At 39.6% G+C, this 27,430-nt stretch overlaps 1 protein-coding gene across 8 annotated transcripts in view; it reads left to right on the top strand.

The window, feature by feature from the left end:
- Positions 1–25,799, top strand: part of CDK19 (cyclin dependent kinase 19) — a 201,103-nt gene extending 175,304 nt beyond the window's left edge. For 6 of the 8 annotated variants that reach the window (XM_063631114.1, XM_055261341.2, XM_063631085.1 and 3 more), the window contains 8 exons: positions 2,648–2,779; positions 8,834–8,977; positions 9,134–9,203; positions 12,410–12,482; positions 12,863–12,960; positions 13,605–13,683; positions 14,397–14,663; positions 21,093–25,799. In XM_063631114.1, coding sequence (XP_063487184.1) covers positions 2,648–2,779; positions 8,834–8,977; positions 9,134–9,203; positions 12,410–12,482; positions 12,863–12,960; positions 13,605–13,683; positions 14,397–14,663; positions 21,093–21,224 — 995 coding nt within the window. In that variant the 3' untranslated portion in view covers positions 21,225–25,799. The remainder of the gene's footprint in view (positions 1–2,647; positions 2,780–8,833; positions 8,978–9,133; positions 9,204–12,409; positions 12,483–12,862; positions 12,961–13,604; positions 13,684–14,396; positions 14,664–21,092) is intronic. The other 2 variants (XM_055261377.2, XM_063631091.1) reach the window with 1 other exon arrangement.
- The last annotated feature ends 1,631 nt before the right edge of the window (positions 25,800–27,430 follow it).

Here is a 27,430-nt window from a genome sequence, read left to right as displayed (position 1 = left end):
GCATTCCATCATGTTACTTTGTCATCAACAACAATTGGCATCTATTAAATATATAAAACAGTGCCTTGAATATTGTGTAATATTGTAGAATAATAGGTGTAATATTGGTAGAATGAACTTGAATATTTTTGTTTGCTATAGGGATATGTAGTTTAAAAAGAGTAGGTATCAGCACAGGCTTCCTTTGGATAGCTTTAGTTTTTAAGAGCTGGATACTCCAAAGCATTCTCAAAAAAGTCTTACAAATTATTCAAAATCCAAAGAAACAAAATCACTACAGGCCGGGCTCAGTGTCTCATGCCTGTAATCCCAGCCCTTTGGGAGGCTGAGGCAGGCAGATCACTTGAGGTCAGGAGTTCATGACCAGCCTGGCCAAAATGGTGAAACCCCATCTCTACTAAAAATACAAAAATTAGCCAGGCATGGTGGTGGCACGCCTGTAATCCATCTACTCGAGAGGCTGAGGCAGGAGAATCGCTTGAACCTAGAAGGTAGAGGTTGCAGTGAGCCGAGATGGCGCCACAGCACTCCAGCCTGGGCAACAGAGCGAGACTCCATCTCAAAACAAAAACACAACAAGACAAAAACCCAAAATTTCTATAAATTAAAAAGATTTTTTGCCTATTCTGCTTATGTAAATGTAAATTAAAATTTTAATATATGTTATACCATAGCACATTAGTTTTAGATTAAATGACATTCTGTGGTTGAAAGTTTTATGTGCATTAATGCATTTTATAGTACATTGGGGCCCCTTATACAATCAAAATTTGTTATGTATATTATGTATTCAAATTATAGAGGCTTATTCTTGTGACTTTGCCTTTGTGACTTGCAATTGTCATATGTATAATTTGTTGGATGTCAGATTTAGTAGTTAAGGAGGTAACTCATAAATTATAACATGGTTTTTGTTTGAGTACTGGCATCTTTATTTACTATCCCTGTGACCACAGGCAAGTCATTTAACTGCTTTGGGCCTTAGATTCTTCATCTCTGAAATCGGGAGCAAAATACTGATTAAACCAGTGTTCTTAATGAGGATTCAATGAGGTGAAATATGATGTATATGAAAGCCATTTGTAAAGTGTAAAGGACTTTGTAGATAAAAGGTGTTTGTTATTTATGATATCTTAAGAAAATTAGTTTCCAGGATCTTATTGCAGTAGTAATTTTTTTTTTTACTACTTTTATATACCCCCAATATTTCAATTGATTAGCTTTGGTTTAGACCTTTGTTAAATGCTGAATTACAACAAATTATCTTTTATATGTTCTGTGTATGCTCTTGAAAACATGCATGTGATGTGCTGATTACCATTCAGCAACTGGCTAACTGGCTCTCTGGAGCAAAAAATGTCCCAATTTGTAGCATTTGCTGTTTTCCATGTTGTAGATACTCCTACCATAGCCAATTCCAAATCACCAGTATGCTGTCATTGAATGCAGAATTGGGAAAAGATATGTATATATCAGCTCTTGTGAGTTTGTTGGATCTGGCTGCAGCACACACTGAACTAAGACATAGTCAGGTTTTGTTTGTTTGTTTGTTAGTTTGTTTTGAGACAGAGTCTTGCTCTGTCTCTTGTTTGTTTGTTTTGAGACAGAGTCTTGCTCTGTCACCCAGGCTGGAGTGCAGTGGCATGAACGCGGCTCACTGCAACCTCTGCCTCCTGGGTTCAAGTGATTCTCCTGCCTCAGCCTCCCTAGTGGCTGGGACTACAGGTGCGTGCCACCATGCCCAGCTAATTTTTGTATTTTTAGTAGAGGCTGGGTTTCACCATGTTGGCCAGGATGGTCTTGATCTCTTGACCTCATGATCCGCCCGCCTCAGCCTCCCAAAGTGCTGGAATTACAGGCGTGAGCCACCACGCCTGGCCATGGTCAGTTTTTAAATGTATAAGCATACAGAAGTCATCATTAATCAGGGAGACTTTTGAACTATTTTAGATTTCAAAAACACTTGTAACTGTCTCTGAAAGCCAGGAATCTGAAGTCAGACCTGGATTCTAATTCTGCCTCTGCACTTACTAGCTGTGTGACCTTAGGCAAATCAGAATATCTTTTTTGAGGGACAGGGGATGGAGTCTCCCTGTGTCGCCCAGGCTGGAGTACAGTGGTATGATCTTGGCTCACTGCAGCCTCCGCCTCCCAGGTTCGAGCGATTCTCCTGCCTCAGCCTCCCGAGTAGCTGGGATTACAGGTGTGCACCACCATGCCCAGCTAATTTTTGTATTTTTAGTAGAGATGGTGTTTCACCATGTTGTGCAGGCTGGTCTCTAACTCCTGACATTAGGTGATCTGCCCACTTCGGCCTCCCAAAGTGCTGGGATTATAGGTGTGAACCACCCCACCAGCCCAGAATATCTTTAAGCTTCAATTTCTTCATCAGTAAAACAGGCACAATAATAGTATGTACTTCTGATGGTAGATAATAAAGGTAAATGAAGTTAATTCCTTTCTGGTACTTGGTGTAGACCTCTGGTTAAAAAGGGAGGAAAAGGATTACTTTATAAGGTCAGCAGCTATTGTTGTCAACCTTGCATGGTTCTAATAGCATGTCAAACTGAATTTTACACTTGATCTTAGCCAAAAGGATGAGAAACAATCAAACTGAATTTTATGTTAATTTATTTTATTTTTTTAGCTGACATGGGTTTTGCCAGATTATTCAATTCTCCTCTAAAGCCACTAGCAGATTTGGATCCAGTAGTTGTGACATTTTGGTATCGGGCTCCAGAACTTTTGCTTGGTGCAAGGCATTATACAAAGGCCATTGGTAAGTTGGTCTAAAATGATTTATTATCTTGTCATCTAACGATCATAAATATAAAATGGTATAATAATAAAGCTACTTGATAAAAACCATTTTATACATTTTTGTAGAAGTCCTATTGTCTTCTATATTCCTAGATTTCTGGTAGATTTAGATTCTTAACTGTATAGGAGAATATGATTATTTTAAAAGAAGAAAACATTTTTTTTCAGAGACTAGAGGTATCAGTATCTGATCCTGTTGAGTTGTTACGGAAACAATAACATGCACATTTTATTTTGTACTTAGTAGCTGTTGATCAGAAGAACTGGAGAGAAGTTTAGAATTGTTTTCTTCACAAAATGAAAAACAAAAACAGAAGTAGTGCAGTATTGGAAAGAACCCCTTCTATTTGGGGAAAAGTTAGTCACATTGTTTCCTAAGCAAGAAGCAATATAACTAATCTTTCTCTCTTGCCATTACAGTTATGAGAATGGCAGTTTCTCCATTAAGGTAGGAAATAGAGTCTGGGTAGATTAGCTGTGCTTAGCATCTTGCCATCTCATCAAGTTAAAAAAACTGAGTAAGAAAATCTGTTATAAACACACTCTCTGTAAGATTTAAAGTCTGCCTCAGAACAGTGGCTTCAGAGATTTGCTACCTGGTGACTGCAGTATCCTCAGACGGCCCAGCTGTGAATGGAGGGAGTCAGTAGGAGCTGGCCCTCCTCAAACCTAGAGATTTCTTTAAAGGAAGGTAAAGGAGAGAGTAGGGGAGAGTACATTGTAGCTGTTAGAAGGGCTAGTTCTACAAGGTATCCAAATTTCCTAAGTATATTTCTTTAAATTTTCCTTTTATTGAATTTTCTGTTTACTGGCATTAGTCTCATATCAGTTTTGGCTACCTTTAGCTGCTTTTGTTGAATTCTATTTAATAAAGGCACTGCAAGTATAAAATTATTAAAAATAGACAAGCACAATCCTTTCTTTGCTAACCAAGCTTTATGAAAAACCTGGTGACACCCAAAGAGCTACAAAGGAAACTCTCACATTTGGAAAGATTAGACTAATAATTAGCCTACTCATGGGTTAAAAAAGAACACAAAAATTAAAATATAGTAAGTCCTCATTCACCAAGACGTCTGATTTCTGCAAAACTCAGACACCAGAACACATTTAGATTTTGTCCAGGGACGGAGACTCTAGCACAGTGTTGGAATATTGTAAATTATTGATAAATACTGCTGAATAGTTTTGTTAAATTAGTGAAAAAGCCTCTGAGTAGACTGGTATGTGTTTGACAGTAGAGGAATGTGAGAGTGACATAAAACCCTTACCTGTGCCACTGGGCCTCTGGTAAGGCAGCAGATCAGAGGCTACCAAGGCCAGGCTGTCATCAGTGGACAGTGGCAGCCGTCTGCAAAAGGTGAGGAAAGAACTACAGACAGCAAATGGAAGGGATGGAGTGGCCCTGCGAGTGAGGAGCTAAAATCAGATCCTGCCTGTGTACATTCCAACCAGTGACTTTTACTATGGAGCTGTATTTTTGAGACTTTTAGAATCATCAGTTTGTTTTTTCTGTCATTTAGGGCTCTCCTTACCCACTACTGAAAACAGTCAAATCCTTTAGACAACCTCAGAAGGAACCAGAGGATAGGAAGAGACTGAAAGTAAGCCAGGGAAGGGAAGAGTGTTAGTTGAAAGTAACAGGTGATGCCTTAGAACAGGTTAATAACAGATAACCCAGGGCATGAGGAAGGGAGAAGAGGATGCAATCTCCATAGAAATCCATATACCTTAGACTTAATCCAAACACTAGGACAGTCTTTATCTAGAAGGGAGATTTCCTTTAGGAAAAGGCACATTCAGTCAAAACCTTCTGTTAAGCTAAATGACTCCCCACCAATGTCTGTCCCACTCTCAGAGAATCTAACACAGCAGGTCCATGCCCTTAGGTAGGTGATTCTGTTGTGCAGGACCCATATACTTTGAGAGCCCACACTTTGAGAAGCACAGTTTTATGAATATTTTCTGATTTACTTTTCTCTCGTTGAAATGAAAATAGATGCTTTTTTTTAAATAAATGTAATCGGATATGAATTGAAAGCCAATTATACTTCTTATTTCCTCAGGGTAAGGAAAAATGAAATTGAATTTTAACCAGCTTGCAACTCACTTGCTTGGTAAATGAAATTTACCGCTTAAAGATAAAAACATAATCACTAATTTCTAATTTTAGTCAATTCCCAATTATCCATTCTGGATAGAAGGTAGGAGAAAGTTAAGACAGAAAGAAAGAATAATCCCCAAATCAGTTATCTTAGGGCTTCAAATCGGTTAATAGCAGACATTTATAAGTACATACTTACTCACTTTTTCGTACTCTTCTCCATACATGGTCCATGTTAGAAATGAGTACTTAGGGCCGGGCAAGATGCCTCATGCCTGTAATCCCAGCACTTTGGGAGGCCGAGGCAGGTGGATCACTTGAGGTCAGGAGTTCAAGACCAGCCTGGCCAACATGGTGAATCCCCATCTCTACCAAAAATACAAAAATTAGCCAGGCATGGTGGCGTGTGCCTGTAATTCCAGCTACCCAGGAGGCTGAGGTGAGAGAACCACTTGAACCCGGGAGGCAGAGGTTGCAGTGAGCCGATACTGCACCATTGCCTTCCAGCCTGGGCAACAGGGCAAGACTCTGTGGAAAAAAAGAAATGAGTAATTTGATTCAGAGCATAGAAAAAAGAGAATTTGATTATTTGATATCAGTGGAGGTTTGTGGAGTGACAGTTGGGGAGGGGAGTGGCAGTGATGGTGACCAGCAATGTTGGGGCAGCTGTGTTTATGGATGTGTCAGGAGAACAAGTCATTGACAGAGGAAAGAAACCTGAGAAGTAGCTACAGATAGTGCAGGAGCCAGATGGCCTTTTGAAATTATAGGCTAATATGAGGCAGAAAACCTTTGAATTTACTGCCACCTGCTATCTGAGGTTTCTTATCTTAGCAGTTCACTGGGAACTCAAGACCCTGGCTCTTGTCCTTTGAATGGAAGACAAACCAGGAATTGGCGTGACCAGGCACATGCAGTAGTAGTCCTGGTAGACTACATAGTAGAGGCGGTAATGAGGAAGAGAGATGGGACCATCAGAGGCAGCCATATCGGGGGAAGAGTGGCAACCAATATGACATGGGAGAGAGAAAATAATTCAGAAATGGACACTGAGCAGTATGATTACTCTACTCTGTAGTGATGGATGTTCATAATGATGACCTTGCTGCATCATTAAGGAGGATTACATTTTTTATAGCCTCTTATGGTGGCAGGCAATGGTGTAATTAAAAAATGGTTGTTGAAGGAATATGTTTCCATTATCCAGAAGGCTAAATTATGTGGAAGGAAACTGTACCTGAATGTGGTCAAATAAGTAAGGCATTACTGAATGGATTTTTCCATTTGGCAATTTGTTTTAGGAGAGAGCATTCTGATATGTCTTCTAGCTAATTGTTATACAGTAGTCCCCACTTATCTGCTGGGAATATGTTCCAAGACCCCCCAGGGGATGCCAGAAACTGCAGATAGCACCGAACCCTGTATATACTATTTTTTTTTTTTATCTGATAACCCAGACGACCACTAAGTGACTAACCAGCGGGTAGTGAGTATACAGTGTGGCTGAACAGAGGGATGATTCACATCCCAGGAAGATGGAGAGCATAGCATGAGATTTCATCACACTACTCAGAATGGTACACAATTTAAAACTTATAAATTGTTTATTTCTGGAATTTTCCATTTAATATTTTCAAACTGCAGTGGTTGACTGCAGGTAACTGAAACTGGAGGGCAAAAACTTAGATGAGGAAGGAATAGTGTAATTAACCTTTTTCCTTGTTTAGCTTATCACAGAATGTGATTCACATATTTAATAGGCTACTAAACACAGTACTTTTTTATGCTATACCATAGTTTTTTGTTTGTTTTTTCCGAGATGATGTTTCACTCTGTTGCCCAGGCTGGAGTACGGTGGCGTGATCTTGGCTCACTGCAACCTCTGCCCCCTGGGTTCAAGCGATTTTCTTGCTTCAGCCTCCTGAGTAGCTGGAACTACAGGTGTACGCCACTACATCTGGCTAATTTTTCTATTTTTAGTAGAGATGGGATTTCATCATGTTGGCCAGGATGGCCTTGAGCTGCTGGCCTCAAGCGATCCACCTGCCTTGGCCTCCCAAAATGCTGGGATTACAGGTGTGAGCCACTGTGCCCGGCCTGTACTATAGTTTTTGAATTTTTATCATTCATGTATGTATGTATGTATGTATGTATGTATGTATTTGAGACAGAGTTTCTCTCTTGTTGCCCACGCTGGAGTACAGTGGCACAATCTTGGCTCACTGAACCTTTCACCTCCCAGGTTCAAGCAATTCTCCTTCCTTAGCCTTCCAAGTAGCTGGGATTACAGGCATGTGCCACCACGCCCAGCTAATTTTGTATTTTTAGTAGAGGCAGGGTTTTACCATGTTGGTCAGAACTCCTGACCTCAGGTGATCAGCCCGCCTCAGCCTCCCAAAGTTCTGGGATTACAGGTGTGAGCCACCATGCACAGACTATCTTTAATTTTTTAAATATTTACTAAATGGCATTTAAGTGGGCAAGTGTGAATATGCATCTCACAAAAGTTAATTCACTTACACATTTGGCAAAGCATTGTGAATATAATATTGTAGTCTCAGAATATAAGCTACAGTCTTTCAGTGTGTAAATTTTAATAGAATAATCTATGACTGGTGATTTTAGATAGTTAACAAAACTTCTAAAGATGCCTAACTTTATCCTGGGGGGTGGGTAGCATATAAATGAATATATTTAAATAAGATCTATGTCTGCTGGTGTCATGTAGTGCTATATATAGTATTATTTATGAGCTTCTAGAGCAATTTATTGAAAAAGCTGAAGCTAGTAGTCTTTGAGACAAAAGATTTTTCCCCCAATTCTTTTTATTTTGTTTTATTTTTTGAGACAGAGCCTTGCTCTGTTGCCCAGGCTGTAGTGCAGTGGCGCAATCTCAGCTCACTGCAACCTCTGCCCCCTTGATTCAGGCGATTCTTCTGCATTGCCTCCTCAGTAGCTGGGACTACAGGTGTGTGCCACCACACCTGGCTAATTTTTTGTATTTTTAGTAGAGATAGGGTTTCACCATGTTGGTCAGGATGGTCTCGAACTTCTGACCTCAAGTGATCCGTCCACCTCGGCCTCCCAAAGTGCTGGGAATACAGGCATAAGCCACCGCACCCAGCCTCCCCAATTCTTTTATATGGTCTATACTGTCTGTCTAGACTCAAAACTTATAAATTCTACTCTATCATTATACATTGGATGGCTGTAAAAGAATTACATCACCATGTCTGATGATGATATTGTTTCAGTATATCAGATCTGTGTATTATGCCTGGTATTAGATTATCAATTGAATACTTTAATCATTAAATTATTAACAGTGGTTAGACATGGTGAGACCTTGTCTCTACAGAACACTTTTTAAAAAAGTAAGCCAGGTACAGTAGCACACACCCATAGTCTGAACTACTCTGGAGGCTGAGGCAGGAGGATTGCTTGAGCCCAGCAGGTGAAGGCTTCAGGGAGCCATGGTTACACCACTGTACTCCAGCCTGGGTGACAGAGACCCCAAAAACAACAACAAAAAAAGTGGTTAGAAAGACCTTTGCCTAAATCTAAAGAATTTGTTGCTTGCTAAATTGACTTTCCCCATTTATTGTCATCAGAAAATTTACAAGTAAATGTTTTTTATTACTTGGCTTTCGATTTGTTACATGATGATATAACTATTTCATGTCATATATATATATATATATATACACACATACACACATATATACATACCTATATATACACACATACCCACACATGTCAAAATACAAAGTACAATAATGTTTTCTTAATGCACTTATTGTACTTTGTATATTGATTTGCTGAAAAGTATTTCTATAAGTAGGCTGGGATTATATCTAGGAATTATAACCAAGGAAATATATACAAAACCTTGTGTTTCTTCCTTCCCAGATATATGGGCAATAGGTTGTATATTTGCTGAATTGTTGACTTCGGAACCTATTTTTCACTGTCGTCAGGAAGATATAAAAACAAGCAATCCCTTTCATCATGATCAACTGGATCGGATATTTAGTGTCATGGGGTTTCCTGCAGGTAATTTATTTTCCTTTTTAAAGTCATATTTTGAGTCATATTTCAAAATCATTTCTTCTCAAAAGCATATTTTAATGTATATTTATAAACTAACATAATTAGGAGACTTTAAATTAACACATTATTTTCTATAACAATATTTAATTTTTTTGTAAGATAAAGACTGGGAAGATATTAGAAAGATGCCAGAATATCCCACACTTCAAAAAGACTTTAGAAGAACAACGTAAGTAATTCCACACGGTCTTAGTCTTTTTGTGCTGCTATAAAAAAATACCTTAGACTGGGTAATTTATAAACAACAGGAATTTGTTTTCTCCCAGTCCTTGAGGCTGGGAAGTCCAAGTTCAAGGCACTGGCATGTTTGGAATCCCATGAAGGTTGCTTTCTGCTTCCAGGGTGGTGCCTTGTTGCTGTGTCCTCACATGGGTAGAGGGGCAAAAAGGGGGCAGATACTGTGTGATGCCTCTTTTACAAGGCATTAATCCCACTCCTGAAAGCAAAGCCCTCAATTCTGGAAGGCCTTATCTTCTAATACTGTTGCATTGAGAATTAAGTTTCAACATGAATTTTGGAGGGGACATAAACATTCAAACCATAGTGCACATTAATTATAGGTAGTAATTTCAATGAGAATAGTTAAATTAATCTTTTTAAAAAAACAGATGTAGATTGTTATTTAAACTAGAAACTGAGATTTTAGCATATTAATTATGCCTGTGATTTAAAGAAGATATTCCAGATACTGTTAACATATATAGTTTAGGTTTAGGCTGCAGTATTAAAAACTTTTAAGAATTTAAGGGTTAATAGGTAGTTTATATCTGCTATGTTTTAGCATGAATAAAGTTCTCAGTTCTAGGCCACAGTAGTGGTTTTATCTTTATCTGAGTAATGACTGGTGACTGACATGCTGGACTAGGAAACCTGGAAGGCTGGCAGAAGGAAGAACACGTGGCCTGGAATATGAATAAAACAAACTGATGAAGGCATTTACTTTGAGCAGAAATGAGATTAAGGGTGATGGCATGTGAGGTATTTGTTATAAATATGCACACCTACCAAAAATTGTGGAAGAGCTTCTCTATGGGCAGCTTACCAGGAAAATTTCAGGACAGGATGGCTTATAGGAACAAAAGCAGACATCATAAAGAGAAATAGAGAATGGCATTGATCATTTCTGACCCCTTTTTCTCACAGTCCTTGGTGGGGTCCTTTGCCTGTACCCATCTCCTAAGGACAGTGCTGGTATCAAGGTTCTATCCTGGGCTCTTTTCTCACTCTAGATATTTTCCCAGTCAGATTCTATGATTTTGATGGCCACAATTTACCATCAATTATGTGAATAACTCCCAATATGTATGTTACTCAGTTCACTTTTCCAAGTTTCAAAATCATTTATCTAATTGCCTTATGGAATCCCAACCTGAATGTTCTATAAATTCTTTAAACATTCAAAACCAAACTAGTTATTTTCATTTAACATTTTATTGTACCCTTGTTGGCAAGGGTACAATAAAATGGACATGCTGGCCAGGCACAGTGGCTCACTCATGCCTGTAATCCCCACACTTTGGGAGGCTGAGGTGGGAAGATCTCTTGAGCCCAGGAGTTTGAGACTAGCCTGGGCAACATAGTTAGACCCTATCTCTATTTTTATTAAAAAAAAATTATTACTCATATGCTACTGGTGAGGATGAGTACTTCTCAAACTTCAGTGTACCTACAAATCACCTGGAGACCTTGTTAAAAATGTAGATTCTGAGTCAGAATCCGGGGTGAGGACTGAGAACCTTCATTTCTAATGCAGGCTCTCAGGTGATACTCAGGTTGCTGGTAAAAGCTACATTTGTGTAGCGAGATTCTAGAGCACCTAAAAAAGGCTTTAAAATATGCATGCCCTTTGACCTGATAATTCCTGGAATTTATCCTGTGGAAGTAATCAGAGCTGCCACAAATAGATGAGTACTTATTATATACCAGGGTGGTGCTAAACCCTTTACCTGCATTTTTTCATATGATCTTCCTAGCAAATCTATAGAGTAGGCATAATTATAATTTCCACTTTTCAGATTCAGAACCTAAGGCTTTCTTAGAGGTTAACTAACTTGCCCAAGATCACACAATTGGTGAATGACTGAATCAGGGTCTAGTAGGGGTCTCTGACTCTCACCTGCTAGGCAGTATCGGCTTCCTGCCATGCACATCAGATTTAGCTACAAGGACTTGTATGCCACAGCTATTATGAAACAGGTAATACCCGTACCAGTAGGAGATAGGCAGCCACTCAAAATAATAAGTTTGAAGAGTATTTGACAAGAGAAAATGTTTATGGAACAATATTAAATAAAAAGCTAAGACAATTTTTTAGTAGGATTCCAATTTTATAAAAACAAAGCAAAAATTCCTGTGTTTATACCATATATTTGTATGCCACACACACACAAAACACCAAAGGGACATTATAAAAATTTTGCCAGTGGTTTTTTTGTCACTGAGTGGCTTGATTGTGAGTGATTTTAATTTTCTTCCTTATACTTTCTATATTCTGTAATTCTTTTTATCATGAACATATATTACCTATTTTTAGACCTTTTAATTTGAAATATTTCATATGTAGGAAAGAATATATAATGAAAAAATATCTAGTATATTTAGAATAATAAAATGAATACCCCTTTGCTCACCTCTGAACCTAAGAATTAGAACATCATTAAGATTACTAAAGTACCCTGTATGCCCCGCCTCCCTATCCACATCCCTCCCAGAGGGTAGACTGAGTGTTCTGCATTTGGGTTTATCATCCCCACAGTTTTTATTATAGTTCCAGTCCACATGTTTATGTATCTCTAAAAGTTATTGTTTGGTTTATTGTCTTTCAACTTTTTATAAATGGTAGCATATTATGTATTTTCTTCTGCAACTTGCTTTTTCTCCTCACTCAACCTTGCATATTCATTTTTACTGTTGTATAACATTCCATTCTGTGAATGTATAAAAATGTACCCATTTTTCAGTTGATGGACATTTGGATTGTCTATATATATATATATATATAGGCCATTACTAAAAGGCTGCTAAGAACATTTTTATCCCTGTATCCTGATATACATGTACAAAAGCATCTCTTTGACTCAGGTATGTGCCTAGAAATGGAGTTGCTAGGTCATAGGCTATACACATTTTCAACACTAATGGTTAATGCATAACTGTTTTCCAAAGGGATTGTAACAGTATAAACTCTCATGTTGTGTGTGACAGTTGCTATTTCTTCACACATTTGCTAATATTTGGTAGTGGATTCCTTCTTATTCAGAAAAATCAATGGCTTAAACACATACCTTATAGGAAAGCCAATCTTGGAGCTTATCATTAAAAAATATCAATTGGATGAGTGTTCCCAGTGATGTGTGACTGTGCGTGTCTTTGCAGGTATGCCAACAGTAGCCTCATAAAGTACATGGAGAAACACAAGGTCAAGCCTGACAGCAAAGTGTTCCTCTTGGTAGGTGCTTCTCTCCCAGACTGAAATCTGATTCTCAGCACAAAATCTTGCCTTCTATTTACTCAGCTATTCCTCCTCTTTAGAAACAAAAGAAATTAGTGGATGCTGGGGTAAAATTAAGTATTTTTTTTTGTTGAGATGTCACCCTTGTCTTTCAGCCCTCACTTTAAATGATTTATCAGCAGAAAGTGAACTTTATAAGGGCTTTAATGCTGATGATTTCTGCCAATTTCACATAAAAGTATGTAGTATGCATAATCTGCAGTGAGCTATACCAAATGTATTTTATATTAATCCTGTTACACAGTAATACAAAAGACAAGGTGTTGACTTGTAAATAACCTTTTCATGTGCTGTACATTTCCCGTGTGTCACTCTAGCTTCAGAAACTCCTGACCATGGATCCAACCAAGAGAATTACCTCGGAGCAAGCTCTGCAGGATCCCTATTTTCAGGAAGACCCTTTGCCAACATTAGAGTATGTATCCCGTCTTTTCTGTGTCCTTTGCTCCAGGCTGAGGAGGCCACATGGTGGTTGAAAGCAAGGGAAGCACTTGCCACTGAAGTATTTAACTTTTTCAGTGATACCACCTAAAGACTGCTCAAGAGCAAGCTTCCACATTTTGAAACAGGCAAAGCTGTAGAGAGGGATGAATGAAAACAAGTATTTTAGGAACGACCATTTGTCAGTTTTACAGATGAAAACTAAAGCTGAGAACAGATAAGACCTTTAGAGACCAGTTGGCCAGATCAGAAATTCAGCCAAACCAGTAGGCAACAGAAGTTAATCTGTCTTCCAGAGCATGTCCACTGCACTACAAAACCCCTTTACTCCTTCATCCTTCTTACCCCCAAGTATAGACTTTGTGTTTTCATCTATAAGAGGTGCAGTTTTTCTTGTTAAGGCAAATACAAATTAAGTTATTTTTGGTGCTAATGAAGTTAGTATAGAGAAATTTCTATGTCCTATATGTCAACTAGCAGCAGTCAAGATTTGAACACTAGCCGCAGATGAGGAGTAGGAAATAAGTGAAGAAAAACAAATTGGAATTTTAAATTAACAAGGTAATGATATTACAGATTTTAGATCATGATATATTTTTTCTTTTTAATGATTTTTAGTGTATTTGCCGGCTGCCAGATTCCATACCCCAAACGAGAATTCCTTAATGAAGATGATCCTGAAGAAAAAGGTGACAAGGTATAAACTGCATGGTATACTTTCACTTCCAAAGAGCAAGGGAGGCAAAAAGATAGTTTAGGTATCGTTCCATAATTCCCATACATTTAACCACCTTTTCTAATATTTAAATTTGAATGTATCTTATTTTCTGTGGAAGTTTGGGGATTGTAAAGGTACCTTGAAGTTTGAAGTATGACCAGCTCACAGGTACCTGAGCTTCCGGTGTGTGTCACAGCCAGTTCTACTCCCAGATTCCCACTTCTTGGTCTTTCTGTTTGTTTGGTGTCACTAACACCCCTTTATGCAGGCTGGCTTTTGCTAGCATTACTCTGTTCTTTCCTCTTAACTGGATATATTGGCTCACTCTCCAGACTGCTCTGCCTTTCCAGAATCATGATTGAAAAGATTTCTTATAGCTGTTTTAATGAGCTATAAGAAATGTATTTCTGATGTGCCTGTGGCCTTCAGTGAGATGTCTGTGACTGATTTGGAGGATCACTGTGCAATCTAAATGAACTTCAGGGAAAGAGTCCTGTTTGGGGCTCGGCGCCTTGCCCTTTGGGAACACTGTGTTCCCTGGCTGCTCCATTCTCCAGTCCTCCCCATCACTCTAGTGTCCCACATAGATTGCTTCCCCAGGTTGGTCAGCAGCCACATGTGCATATCAAATAATTAAAGAAAGCTCGTGTTAATTTGGTTTCATACCAAGCTTGCTTTTTTCCCCTTAAAAGAATCAGCAACAGCAGCAGAACCAACATCAGCAGCCCACAGCCCCTCCACAGCAGGCAGCAGCCCCTCCACAGGCGCCCCCGCCACAACAGAACAGCACCCAGACCAACGGGACCGCAGGTGGGGCTGGGGCCGGGGTCGGGGGCACTGGAGCAGGGTTGCAGCACAGCCAGGACTCCAGCCTGAACCAGGTGCCTCCAAACAAGAAGCCACGGCTAGGGCCTTCAGGCGCAAACTCAGGCGGACCTGTGATGCCCTCGGATTATCAGGTACTCCCTGAACGTTTAATGTTCATATGCTTTATGAAGTGGGGAAAAGATTTATCCTAGATCCTTTTAGAGTTAAGTAACACTTAACTCTTACATTTGACTCTGCAATCCTATTTCTAGGGCATTCTATGAAGAGGAAGATTTTCATCATATTTCATGTAATTGTAAGATATCTCATATTCTGACTTGTTTATCCTGACACCCTGAGGAGAGGAAGGTAGGGAGGCCAGTGCCCCCATCCTTAAAGAAAATTTCATCATTTTACCCTTACAGCTGCCTTAGCGGTTTTGGTGTATCAGAAAAAGATACGTAGATACGCAGTTGAAAAGGGAAGGGGAGTGGTGTCTTATTTTGGACAAAATTAATTGCATTCTTTAGAAAGATATGCTCTTTCTGGGAGGAAGTAGCTACATAGATAAAGAAGAGAAGGGGGCTAAGTCTGAGGCTTCTCCGAAATAATTGTTAAGTCTCATTAGAAATAATTTTGAGACTAGAAAATACTTTTTGTTATTCAGATAAAAAGAGAACACCAATTGCAGTACTAATTCAGGAAATTAAAGGAGCTAAGTCTAAGGATTGGTATTTGGAGAGAGAGGTAAAAATACCCATTGTGATAACCATAGGAAATTTTGAAAAAAAAATTTTTTTCAAGGTAGTAACAAGTTAAGAGGACATCTAGGAAGAAGGGAAAACAAGTTTTTTGTTTGTTTGTTTGTTTGTTTGTTTTGTTTTAAGTTTAGAACCACAGTCCCTCCGAGAACTCTTGCAGATCAGTGCATAGGATAGAGATAATAGAAAACAAAACCTCTGGCAAGGGAACCATAAACTCACTGATAAGGAACTGCAATAAAGGGAAACTTTAACAAGAAAGACATAACAAGTAGCTGCATAAACTGCCTTCACATTTTGAATAGCTCAACAAACTAATGTGTTTCCACACAACTACTTCTCTGAAAAACTTCTCTTCAGAATATCCCTGCAAGCAGAAGAGTACACAATACTTCCACTTGGTTCCAATTAAACAAATTGAGGCTTCAGTTTGATCTACTAAAAACAGCTTGCTAGCTGGGTAGTAGCACGAGCATATTTGAATTTTGTTATAAAATCTGTTCCCCACCCCAGTTATATGAACAACAAATGCTTACTATATACTGGTTCATCTTTGTGTGTCTGATTGAATTATATTAACCTGTGTTAAAAAATAATAATAATTTGCCTAAACACTTGTTAAAGTTGGTAAGGCAGACTTTATTCAAGGTGGGGCCATGGCAGTGCATAAAGGAACCACTGCAACAGGGGCTGGCAGTTGGGGAGGAAGACTGGACTCAATTCAGACTCCCATATGACAAGTGAAGAGGTGTAGCCAAAGAGCAGGGTGGGGATCAGTGGATGGAAAGTTACCAAGAGGAAACATCCAGGATAAAGGGTTTCTGGCTAAACTGACTGCATAGTATTAGGTGGAAGGGAGGCCTGGGTAATAAGCTCTTAAAGGTGGGGGATTTTTGCCAAGCCAACTTAGCAAAATTCTTGCTCTAAGAGGATTCTCCAAGGACAGAGGAAAGCCCAAGGTCAGGCCTAGTCAAGCAGTAGACTCACATAGCTCCCTCCAACACGACCCAGCCTCTTTGCAGAAAGCCCCTCCTCTACTGTGCTGCCCCAGGCAATAGCATGTTTTCATACCTTCTGTAATAAACCTGCCTTTCTTTACCCAGAGCCATCTTGGTTAAAACCTTGACCGCCGGAGAGGAGTCTGACTGCAGTTTTTGTCAAAGGCAAGAGTCTTTGTCACCCAATTATAGTCGATTATAGGCGGATTACTGTATTTCTTTTTTTTTCCCAAATTCAAAAATTCTTTGAAATGCTATTCTATGTCCATTATTGTTCTGTTGACTTAAAAAATAAACCTTTCATAGCTGAGTCCCGATGTCTGTGGAAAAAAATAATAAACCTTCCAACATATCTATTAAATGAATAGATACAGCTATTTAGTTGGAGAGACTGGCATGAGGGGCAATCAGGTGTCCCATTACACAGAATTTGCAACTCATACACCATCTAGGGGCCAAGGGAAAAACTTTCCTTTCACCCTCTGAAAGTTTGCTGAAAAATCAACTCACAAAAGGCAGGTTAATTGGAGAAAATGTCATGGGTGCGACTAGCTAGGGCCAGTGTCTCAGGCAGTCAAGGTTTTTACTAAGACAGTTCTGGGTAAAGAAAGGCAGATTTATTACAGAATGTATGAAAACATGTTGTTGCAACAGACAGCACAGCAGAGGAGGGGCTGTCTGCAAAGAGCAGGGGCTGGAAGGAAGTTTTACAAGGTCTTGCAGGAGGGAGCTATGTGCCAAATGAGGTCATTGTGCCCACCAGTTGTTTGTGACTAGCAGTGTCTCAGAGCAATTGTTCATTGTTTTTCCCCACCTGGAGCCCCTTCCTCCTTGTTGCTTACTTATCAGGACAGAAAGGCATACAAATTTGATACCACTGGGCCGAGGGAGGTCCCGAAATGCTGGTGGGACCTCGACCCCACCCTGTGTCCAGGCTCCTAACACCATCGGGAGAAGGAATTAAAGGATAAGTCAAAAGTAGCAAAAGTATGGAGAATTATTGCAGAGGGAAAAGTACACGACTCAAGAAAGGGGAGTGTGGGTATATGCAAGAGAGAATCTGGCTGGAGACGGTGGCTCATGCCTGTAATCCCAACACTTTGGGAGGCTGAGGCGGGTGGATCACCTGAGGTCAGGAGTTCAAGACCATCCTGGCCAACATGGCAAAACCTCGTCTCTACTAAAAATATCAAAATTAGCCGGTTGTGCTGGTGCAAGCCTGTAATCCCAGCTACTTGGGAGGCTGAGGCAGGATAATTGCTTGAACCTGGGAGGCAGAGGTGCAGTGAGCCAAGATCACACCACTGCACTCCAGCCTGGATGACAGAGTGAGACTCCATCTGAAAAATAATAAATGAATAGAGAGTCATGCAGTCTGGTTTGGGTTTCTATCTTTATGGGTTTCTTTAACCAAAGGGTGGAATATTCATGAAAATTCCTGGAAAAAGGTGGAGATTTCTTGGAGCTGTGGTGCCACCCATTTTTATGCCAAATACGGATGTTCTTGGAACTGTCATGGTGCTGGTGAGTGTGTGATTTAATATGTTAATGAGCATATAATGATGTCCTAGGTTTTTAAGCAGAAATTCAAAATGTGTTTCATGCAGTCTTTTTTTTTTTTTTGAGACAGAGTCTCACTCTGTCACCCAGGCTGTAGTGCAGTGACGTGATCTTGGCTCACTGCAACCTCTCCCTCCCGGGTTCAAGTGATTCTCATGCCTCAGCCTCCCAAGTAGCTGAGACTGCAGGCATGTACCACCACTCTCGGCTAATGTGTGTGTGTGTGTGTGTGTGTGTGTGTGTGTATAAATATATTTATTTTTATTTTTATTTTTTTTAAGTAAAGACAGGGTTTCGCCATGTTGGTCAGGCTGGTCTCAAACTCCTGACCTCAAGTCATCCACCTTCCTTGGCCTCCTAAAGTGTTGGGACTACAGGCGTGAGCCACTGTGCCCAGCCAGAAATTGTCCATTTTTATGGTTTAGGGTCAGCAAAGTGTGGACAGCCATGTAGAAACATGATTGGACAGAAAGGGTATGATCTGATGCTAATAGACTGAGGGAGAAACCTAGCACGGCCTGTCTAGGTTCCTGTTGGCCTCTCTGAGCATGCATTCCTGCCTCTGGGTGTGGGGCAGGACCCCCTCTGGGACAGGAGTCTCATGACCCACAGTCAGGGTATGCCAGATCATTTCTTTATGGCCAGTTTTTACACAGAAAGGTGGGGGGAAGTTAGAGTAATATTTTTAGGTTTCACAGCTGGTGTTGGGGAAGTGGGGTTCTGGTTTCTATGGCTTGCTTTAGGGAAGAGGAATTCTAGTTTCTGTGGCTGGCTCTGGGGAGAATGGGACTGTGAGACAAGAGGGCACGATAAGGTCAGAGAAAAAGTTTTGCTCCCGAGGCCTTCATTTTGGAGTATTGTTTTCTGCGCCCCAACAGTTCCATTAGTAGAGTTTCAAGGCTTTTGGGCTGCTTCATCAATATATTGTACAAAAGCAAGTACAGTTAGCACTTTGAAAAGCGGGACACTGGTTTATTTTCTGTCTAAAAACCCCATGTCATTAAAAAAGCTATGTCACAGCACATTAGATTCTTACATGTTTACATTATATTTTATGGCAAAATTGCCCCAAATAACTTATGAGTTGAAGGAAAATTTTTCATAATAAACTTCAAAATAAAACATGTAATTAAAATTTGGAATTTTTAAAGACTTCTGTAACCAATATAACTATTCAGTTGTGTAACTTAGGAAGGAGCAAAACTGAGTTTTGTTTTTTTTTTTTTGTTTTTTTTTTGAGATGGAGTCTCCCTCTGTCGCCCAGGCTATAGTGCAGTGGTGCCAATCTTGACTCACTACAACTTCTGCCTCCTGGGTTCAATCGATTCTCCTGCCTCAGCCTCCTGAGTAGCTGGAACTACAGGGGCCCACCACCATGCCTGGCTAATTTTTGTATTTTTAGTAGAGATGGGGTTTCACCATGTTGGCCAGACTGGTCTTGAACTCCTGACCTCAGGTGATCTACCCAGCTCAGCCTCCCAAAGTGCTGGGATTACAGGTGTGAACCACTGTGCCCAGCCACAACTGAGTTGTTTTTAACCAAAACTACCTTAGTGCCCTGTTATCTTGGACCAGATATTCCAAGTCCAGTTTGGCAGCCTTTGAGCCCTGAGCAGGAGGACCTTGCTGATCTGTTCTTTCCTAAACCCCCCAGTGCCACCTCAAGATCATTTACATTTTTAACTCAAAGTGTAACCGCCCAACAGGTTCTTCTTGCCCGCTGCCCAGATAGAGCCAATTTATCAAGACAGGAATTTCAATAGAGAAAGAGTTTAATACACATAGGGCCAGCTAAATGGGACATGAGAGTTTTATTATCAGCCTTCTCAAAAATTTGGAGGCTAGGATTTTTCAAAGATACTTTGGTGGGCAGGGGTCTAGGGAATGACTACTGCTGCTTGGTTGGGGATGCAATCAAAGGGATGTGAAAAATGGTGTTCCTGTGCTGAGTCCACTTCTGGGTGGGGGCCACGGGACTGGTTGAGTCGTGAGTCTCAGTCTGGGTGGAGTCATCCGAAATGTAAAAGTCTGAAAAGCCTTCTGAAAAGGTTGACAATAGTGATGTTATTTACAGGAGTAATTGGGGAGTAGCCAATTGACCTCCAGAACAATGACTGGTAATTGTTTAACTGCACCTACATCTTAGCAGAATTCAGGCCTCTCTCCTAATCCTAAACTTGTGGCCTTTTAGTAGTTTTATAAAGGCAATTTAGTTTTGGGATAGGCTATTGTCATTTAAACTATAAACTAAATTTCTCCCAAAGTTAGCTTGGCCCATGCCCAGGAATGACCAAGAACAGTTTGTAGGTTAGAGGCAAGATGGAGTGGGTTAGATCAGATCTCTTTCACTGTCATAATTTTTTCGCTGTTTAATTTTTGCTAAGGAAGTTTCAAAAGTAATAGCTTTATTACATATATTCTTTCCCACTTTGCTTACAAGAAAAACCAGCCTTCTGAATATAGCCAAAGATACTACTTCCAGCTATGCTTATCTCTTACATGCTGTTCTTATTCTATAGATAATTTTTCCTTTTACACATTTTTTTTTTTTTTTTTTTTGGTATTTGCGTTAGGTACTATGAAGATGAAGGTTTCATTTAATGTAATAAAAATACATTGAATTGAAATGCATTTTTTGTCTTCTCTTGAGGACAATCATATGTGAAAATTGCTTTATTCTCAATGTTACTTGAAGTTTATAAAACCCACATGTTGCTGCCACACCCTACCTAATCTCGCCTTACTTTGTCTTGTAGGTAGAACTCCTGATACCCCTAGCTTCTACCTCTGAAAATGCTTTGCTCTAAAATAATGATTTCTTAATCACAGCTTTGTTATTTATAATGGGAAAAAAAATAGCATGTCAGTATACATTATGAATACTATTGATTTCAGTATGCCAAATTGATTATTCTTGTTTGCACGTCTCATTTATGCAAAGGATTAAGTTACACCCCAGAATTGGAATAAAGAGAAATGGGTCTGCTGAAATTTCCCCCTTTCCTTTCTTTCCAGTGTAGCTTATCTCCCACAAAAATCTAGCCAAATTTCATGCCTGCCAGAATGTGTGGTTACAGTGGTGGCAGGCTGTGATTTCAAATAAGCAAAATGTGTTAACAACTTAAGTTAGCTGTCAGCTATGTGGGTCTGAACCAGGAGCCTAATGATGAAAACGGCTTGTATCTCTATCCTACTGTGATGAGCATCTTGAGTCATCCTCTTCCTCCATCAGTAATTCCCTTTTCCTGTTTCCTTCTCCTAGCACTCCAGTTCTCGCCTGAATTACCAAAGCAGTGTTCAGGGATCCTCTCAGTCCCAGAGCACACTTGGCTACTCTTCTTCGTCTCAGCAGAGCTCACAGTACCACTCATCTCACCAGGCCCACCGGTACTGACCAGCTCCCGTTGGGCCAGGCCAGCCCAGCCCAGAGCACAGGCTCCAGCAATATGTCTGCATTGAAAAGAACCAAAAAAATGCAAACTATGATGCCATTTAAAACTCATACACGTGGGAGGAAAACCTTATATACTGAGCATTTTGCAGGACTGATATCTCTTCTTTATTGATTTAAAGAAGATTCTTGTGAAGTTTCCCCAGCACCCCTTCCCTGCATGTGTTCCATTGTGACTTCTCTGATAAAGCGTCTGATCTAATCCCAGCACTTCTATAACCTTCAGCATTTTTTTGAAGGATTTCCTGGTGCACCTTTCTCATGCTGTAGCAATCACTATGGTTTATCTTTTCAAAGCTCTTTTAATAGGATTTTAATGTTTTAGAAACAGGATTCCAGTGGTGTATAGTTTTATACTTCATGAACTGATTTAGCAACACAGGTAAAAATGTACCTTTTAAAGCACTACGTTTTCACAGACAATAACTGTTCTGCTCATGGAAGTCTTAAACATAAACTGTTACTGTCCCAAAGTACTTTACTATTATGTTCTTATTTATCTAGTTTCAGGGAAGGTCTAATAAAAAGACAAGCGGTGGGACAGAGGGAACCTACAACCAAAAACTGCCTAGATCTTTGCAGTTCCTGTGCTTTATGCTATGAAGAACTGAAGTATGTGGTAATTTTTATATAATCATTCATATGGAACTGAGTTCCCAGCATCATCTTATTCTGAATAGCATTCAGTAATTAAGAATTATAATTTTAACCTTCATGTAGCTAAGTCTACCTTAAAAAGGGTTTCAAGAGCTTTGATGAAATACAGTCTCGATGGCCCACACCAAAACGCTGAAGAGAGTAACAACTGCACTAGGATTTCTTTAAGGAGTAATTTTGATCAGAAGACGTGTTAGTTCCCTTTGAAGAAAAAGTTTTTAGTGTGTATTGTACATAAAGTCGGCTTCTCTAAAGAACCATTGGTTTCTTCACATCTGGGTCTGTGTGAGTAACTTTCTTGCATAATCAAGGTTACTCAAGTAGAAGCCTACAAATCTGCTTTTAAAATAAAGAGCAGTGTTCTCCATTTGTATTTGTATTAGATATAGAGTGACTATTTTTAAAGCATGTTAAAAATTTAGGTTTTATTCATGTTTAAAGTATGTATTATGTATGCATAATTTTGCTGTTGTTACTGAAATTTAATTCTATCAAGAATCTTTTTCATTGCACTGAATGATTTCTTTTGCCCCTAGGAGAAAACTTAATAATTGTGCCTAAAAACTATGGGCAGATAGTATAAGACTATACTAGACAAAGTGAATATTTGCATTTCCATTATCTATGAATTAGTGGCTGAGTTCTTTCTTAGCTGCTTTAAGGAGTCCCTCACTCCCCAGAGTCAAAAGGAAATGTAAAAACTTAGAGCTCCCATTGTAATGTAAGGGGCGAGAAATTTGTGTTCTTCTGAATGCTACTAGCAGCACCAGCCTTGTTTTAAATGTTTTCTTGAGCTAGAAGAAATAGCTGATTATTGTATATGCAAATTACGTGCATTTTTAAAAACTATTCTTTCTGAACTTATCTACCTGGTTATGATACTCTGGGTCCATACACAAGTAAAATAAGATTAGACAGAAGCCAGTATACATTTTGCACTATTGATGTGATACTGTAGCCAGCCAGGACCTTACTGATCTCAGCATAATAATGCTCACTAATAATGAAGTCTGCATAGTGACACTCATCAAGACTGAAGATGAAGCAGGTTACATGCTCCATTGGAAGGAGTTTCTGACAGACTCCTGCTGTTTTACCCCTTCCATTTTTTAAAATAAGAAATTAGCAGCCCTCTGCATAATGTAGCTGCCTATATGCAGTTTTATCCTGTGCCCTAAAGCCTCACTGTCCAGAGCTGTTGGTCATCAGATGCTCATTGCACCCTCACTGTGTGCCCGGTGCCCTGCTGGGTAGAGAACACAGAGGACAGGGCATACTTCTTGTCCTTAAGGAGCTTGTGATCTGTGACGGTAAGCCCTCCTGGGATGTCTGTGCCATGTGATTGACTTACAAGTGAAACTGTCTTATAATATGAAGGTCTTTTTGTTTACTTCTAAACCCACTTGGGTAGTTACTATCCCCAAATCTGTTCTGTAAATAATATTGTGGAAGGGTTTCTATGTCAGTCTACCTTAGAGAAAGCCAGTGATTCAATATCACAAAAGGCATCGATGTATCTTTGAAATGTTCACAGCAGCCTTTTAACAACAACTGGGTGGTCCTTGTAGGCAGAACATACTCTCCTAAGTGGTTGTAGGAAATTGCAAGGAAAATAGAAGCTCTGTTCCTGTTCTCAAGGAGATTACCTTTAATAAAAGAAGACAAACCCAAATAGATATGTAAACCAAAATACTATGCCCCTTAATACTTTATAAGCAGCATTGTTAAATAGTTCTTCTTACGCTTATACATTCACAGAACTACCCTGCTTTCCTTGTATATAATTACTTTTGCTGGCAGAACTGAAATATAAACTGTAAGGGGATTTCGTCAGTTGCTCCCAGTATACAATATCCTCCAGGACATAGCCAGAAATCTCCATTCCACACGTGACTGGGTTCCTATCCCTGCACTGGTACTGGCTCTTTTCTCCTCTTTCCTTGCCTCAGGGTTAGTGTTACCCACTGATTCCCTTTACCCTTAGTAATAATTTTGGATCATTTTCTTTCTCTTTAAAGGGGAACAAAGCCTTTTTTTTTTTTTTTTTTTTTTGAGATGGAGTGTTGCTCTGTCACCCAAGCTGGAGTGCAGTGGCACGATCTTGGCTCACTCCAACCTCCACCTTCCAGGTTCAAGTGATTCTTCTGCCTCAGTCTCCTGAGTAGCTTGGACTACAGGCACGCACTACCACGTCTGGCTAATTTTTGTATTTTTAGTAGAGATGGAGTTTCACCCTATTGGTCAGGCTGGTCTTGAACTCCTCACCTCAGGTGATCTGCCTGCCTCGGCCTCCCGAAGTGCTGGGATTACAGGTGTGAGCCACTGCACCCGGTTGGGAACAAACGCTTTTTAACACACGTAAGGGCCCTCAAACCGTGGGACCTCTAAGGAGACCTGTGAAGCTTTTTGAGGGCAAACTTTACCTTTGTGGTCCCCAAATGACTGCATTTCTCTTTGAAATTTATTAGATACTGTTATGTCCCCCAAGGGTACAGGAGGGGCATCCCTCAGCCTATGGGAACACCCAAACTAGGAGGGGTTGTTGACAGGAAGGAATGAATCCAAGTGAAGGCTTTCTGCTCTTCGTGTTACAAACCAATTTCAGAGTTAGCTTTCTGGGGAGGTGTGTGTTTGTGAAAGGAATTCAAGTGTTGCAGGACAGATGAGCTCCAGATAAGGTAGCTTTGGCAGCAGGGCTGATACTATGAGGCTGAAACAATCCTTGTGATGAAGTAGATCATGCAGTGACATACAAAGACCAAGGATTATGTATATTTTTATATCTCTGTGGTTTTGAAACTTTAGTACTTAGAATTTTGGCCTTCTGCACTACTCTCTTGCTCTTACGAACATAATGGACTCTTAAGAATGGAAAGGGATGACATTTACCTATGTGTGCTGCCTCATTCCTGGTGAAGCAACTGCTACTTGTTCTCTGTGCCTCTAAAATGATGCTCTTTTCTCTGATAAAGGTAAAAGAAAAGAAAAAAAATAGTTGGAGAAATAGGACATGCAACTTGATGTGCTTTTGAGTAAATTTATGCAGCAGAAACTATACAATAAAGGAAGAATTCTATGGAAATTACAAATCCAAAACTCTATGATGATGTCTTCCTAGGGAGCAGAGAAAGGCAGTGAAATGGCAGTTAGGCCAACAGAGGCTTAAAGGATTCAAGTACAAGTAATATTTTATATAAAACATAGCAATTTAGGTCCCCATAATCCTCAAAAATAGTCACAAATATAACAAAGTTTGTTGTTTTAGGGTTTTTAAAAAATGTGTTGTACCTAAGGCCATACTTACTCTTCTATGCTATCACTGCAAAGGGGTGATATGTATGTATTATATGAAAAAAAAACCCTTAATGCACTGTTATCTCCTAAATATTTAGTAAATTAATACTATTTAATTTTTTTAAAGATTTGTCTGCGTAGACACTAAAAGTATTACACAAAATCTGGACTGAAGGTGTCCTTTTTAACAACAATTTAAAGTACTTTTTATATATGTTATGTAGTATATCCTTTCTAAACTGCCTAGTTTGTATATTCCTATAATTCCTATTTGTGAAGTGTGCCTGTTCTTGTCTCTTTTTTCAGTCATTTTCTGCACGCATCCCCCTTTATATGGTTATAGAGATGACTGTAGCTTTTCGTGCTCCACTGCGAGGTTTGTGCTCAGAGCCGCTGCGCCCCAGCGAGGCCTGCTCCATGGAGTGCAGGACGAGCTACGGCTTTGGAGCGAGGGTTTCCTGCTTTTGAGTTGACCTGACTTCCTTCTTGAAATGACTGTTAAAACTAAAATAAATTACATTGCATTTATTTTATATTCTTGGTTGAAATAAAATTTAATTGACTTTGCTTCTGTGTGGATTTTTTAAGTGTAAAAAAATCTTATAATAAGGTTTAGTGGCTGGACACAGTGGCTTATGCCTGTAATCTCAGCACTTTGGGAGGCTGAGGTAGAAGGATTGCTTGAGGCCAGGAGTTTGAGACCTGACTGGACAACATAGTGAGACCCCATCTAGTGTTAAAATTTTATGTGTGCCTAGAAGCTTTTATAATTACACTTGTCCTGCAGAGATACAAAATCTTTCTGTGAGTTCTAATGTGTTATTTTGTTCAGGATGCTATGATGTCATAATACTGCAAAGCAAGCAAGGCTTGCAAATACCTCATAAGTAAAATTGCAGGTTTTTATACATCTTTAGGAGAAACATCTTTTTTTAAAAATGTAAATGAGAATTAGAAAAAGACTAATAAGCATTTTGTGGATGGGGTTAGATTGGGAGTTTCTTGTTTTATAAGAGCACTCTGTGGTACCTGGCTGCTCCTTCTATAATTTGTTTGATGAATCTTCTATGGTTGTTACTCCATTATCCAAAGGCATCACAGAGTGAACTGAACAATGTTTAAGTGGCATAAATACAGAGCTTTCATTTCTATTTAAAATAATCACATCCCACTTGGCTGCTTCTCTTTTTGGCACAGATTTCATATTCAGTGCTGTGCTATTTGTAGGATAGATCTTCTCCTGGAAAACTGTTCTTTGGCCTCAGCTGCCCTTCTCACCAGCCATCTGGGTAAGACAAAGCAGACGACTGGACAAACCCTTTACCACTCCTGGGAGAACTGGAAAGGTGATATCCATCACCTTAGCAGACTATAAATTCTTGGGAACAGGGCTTAAGTTTTATTCCCCTCTTGCCCAGCAGCTGTCAAGATGCCCAACACAGAGCAAATGCTTAATATGGTAAGTCATAGCATCACTTGTACACTTGCATAGAATTCCTGGGTCATGTAATGTTTGTATATGGATAAGGATGAACATAATTTTGTTCCGTGAATAATAAAAATACTAGAAACGGGCATCACTTTTTTTTTTCTTTTGGATAGATGGGATCTGTGTTGTCCAGGCTGAAGTGCAGTGGCTATTCACAGGTGTGATCATAACACTTTGTGGCCTCAAACTCCTGGCCTTGCTGTATCCTCCTTCCTCAGCCTTCCAGGCACAGGCCACTATGCCTGGCTTGCTTGCTTTTTTTTTTTTTTTTTTTTTTTTTTTTTTAAGACAGGGTCTTTTGTTCTGTCACCCAGGCTGGAGTGCAGTGGCCTGATCATAGCTCATTGCGGCCTCAACCTTCTGGGCTCAAGCAATCCTCTCACCTCAGCCCCGCTAGTAGCTAGGACCCAGGAGTATGCCACGACACCTGGTTATTTTTTAAAATTTTTTATAGGGATGGAGTCTCTATAAAAAGTGTTAGGATATAGGTGTGAGCCACTGCACTTGGCCTGGTTCACTTTCTTAAAATAGGTTTATTTCTATGTTGGGCTGCAGAGTCATAATAAAATTCACCCCAAAGGGACAAACAATTCAAATTGCATTTGAATAAAAAAAGTAAGGCCAGGTGTTGTGACTCACACTATTTGTAATCCCAACACTTTGGGAGGCCGAGGTGGGAGGATCACTTGGACCCAGGAGTTTGAGCTCA

Source organism: Symphalangus syndactylus, chromosome 2 (assembly GCF_028878055.3).
Source record: "Symphalangus syndactylus isolate Jambi chromosome 2, NHGRI_mSymSyn1-v2.1_pri, whole genome shotgun sequence".
NCBI lineage: Eukaryota > Metazoa > Chordata > Mammalia > Primates > Hylobatidae > Symphalangus > Symphalangus syndactylus.
Note: the sequence above shows the minus strand (reverse complement) of the source record. Positions and strands in the feature narration are given on the sequence as shown.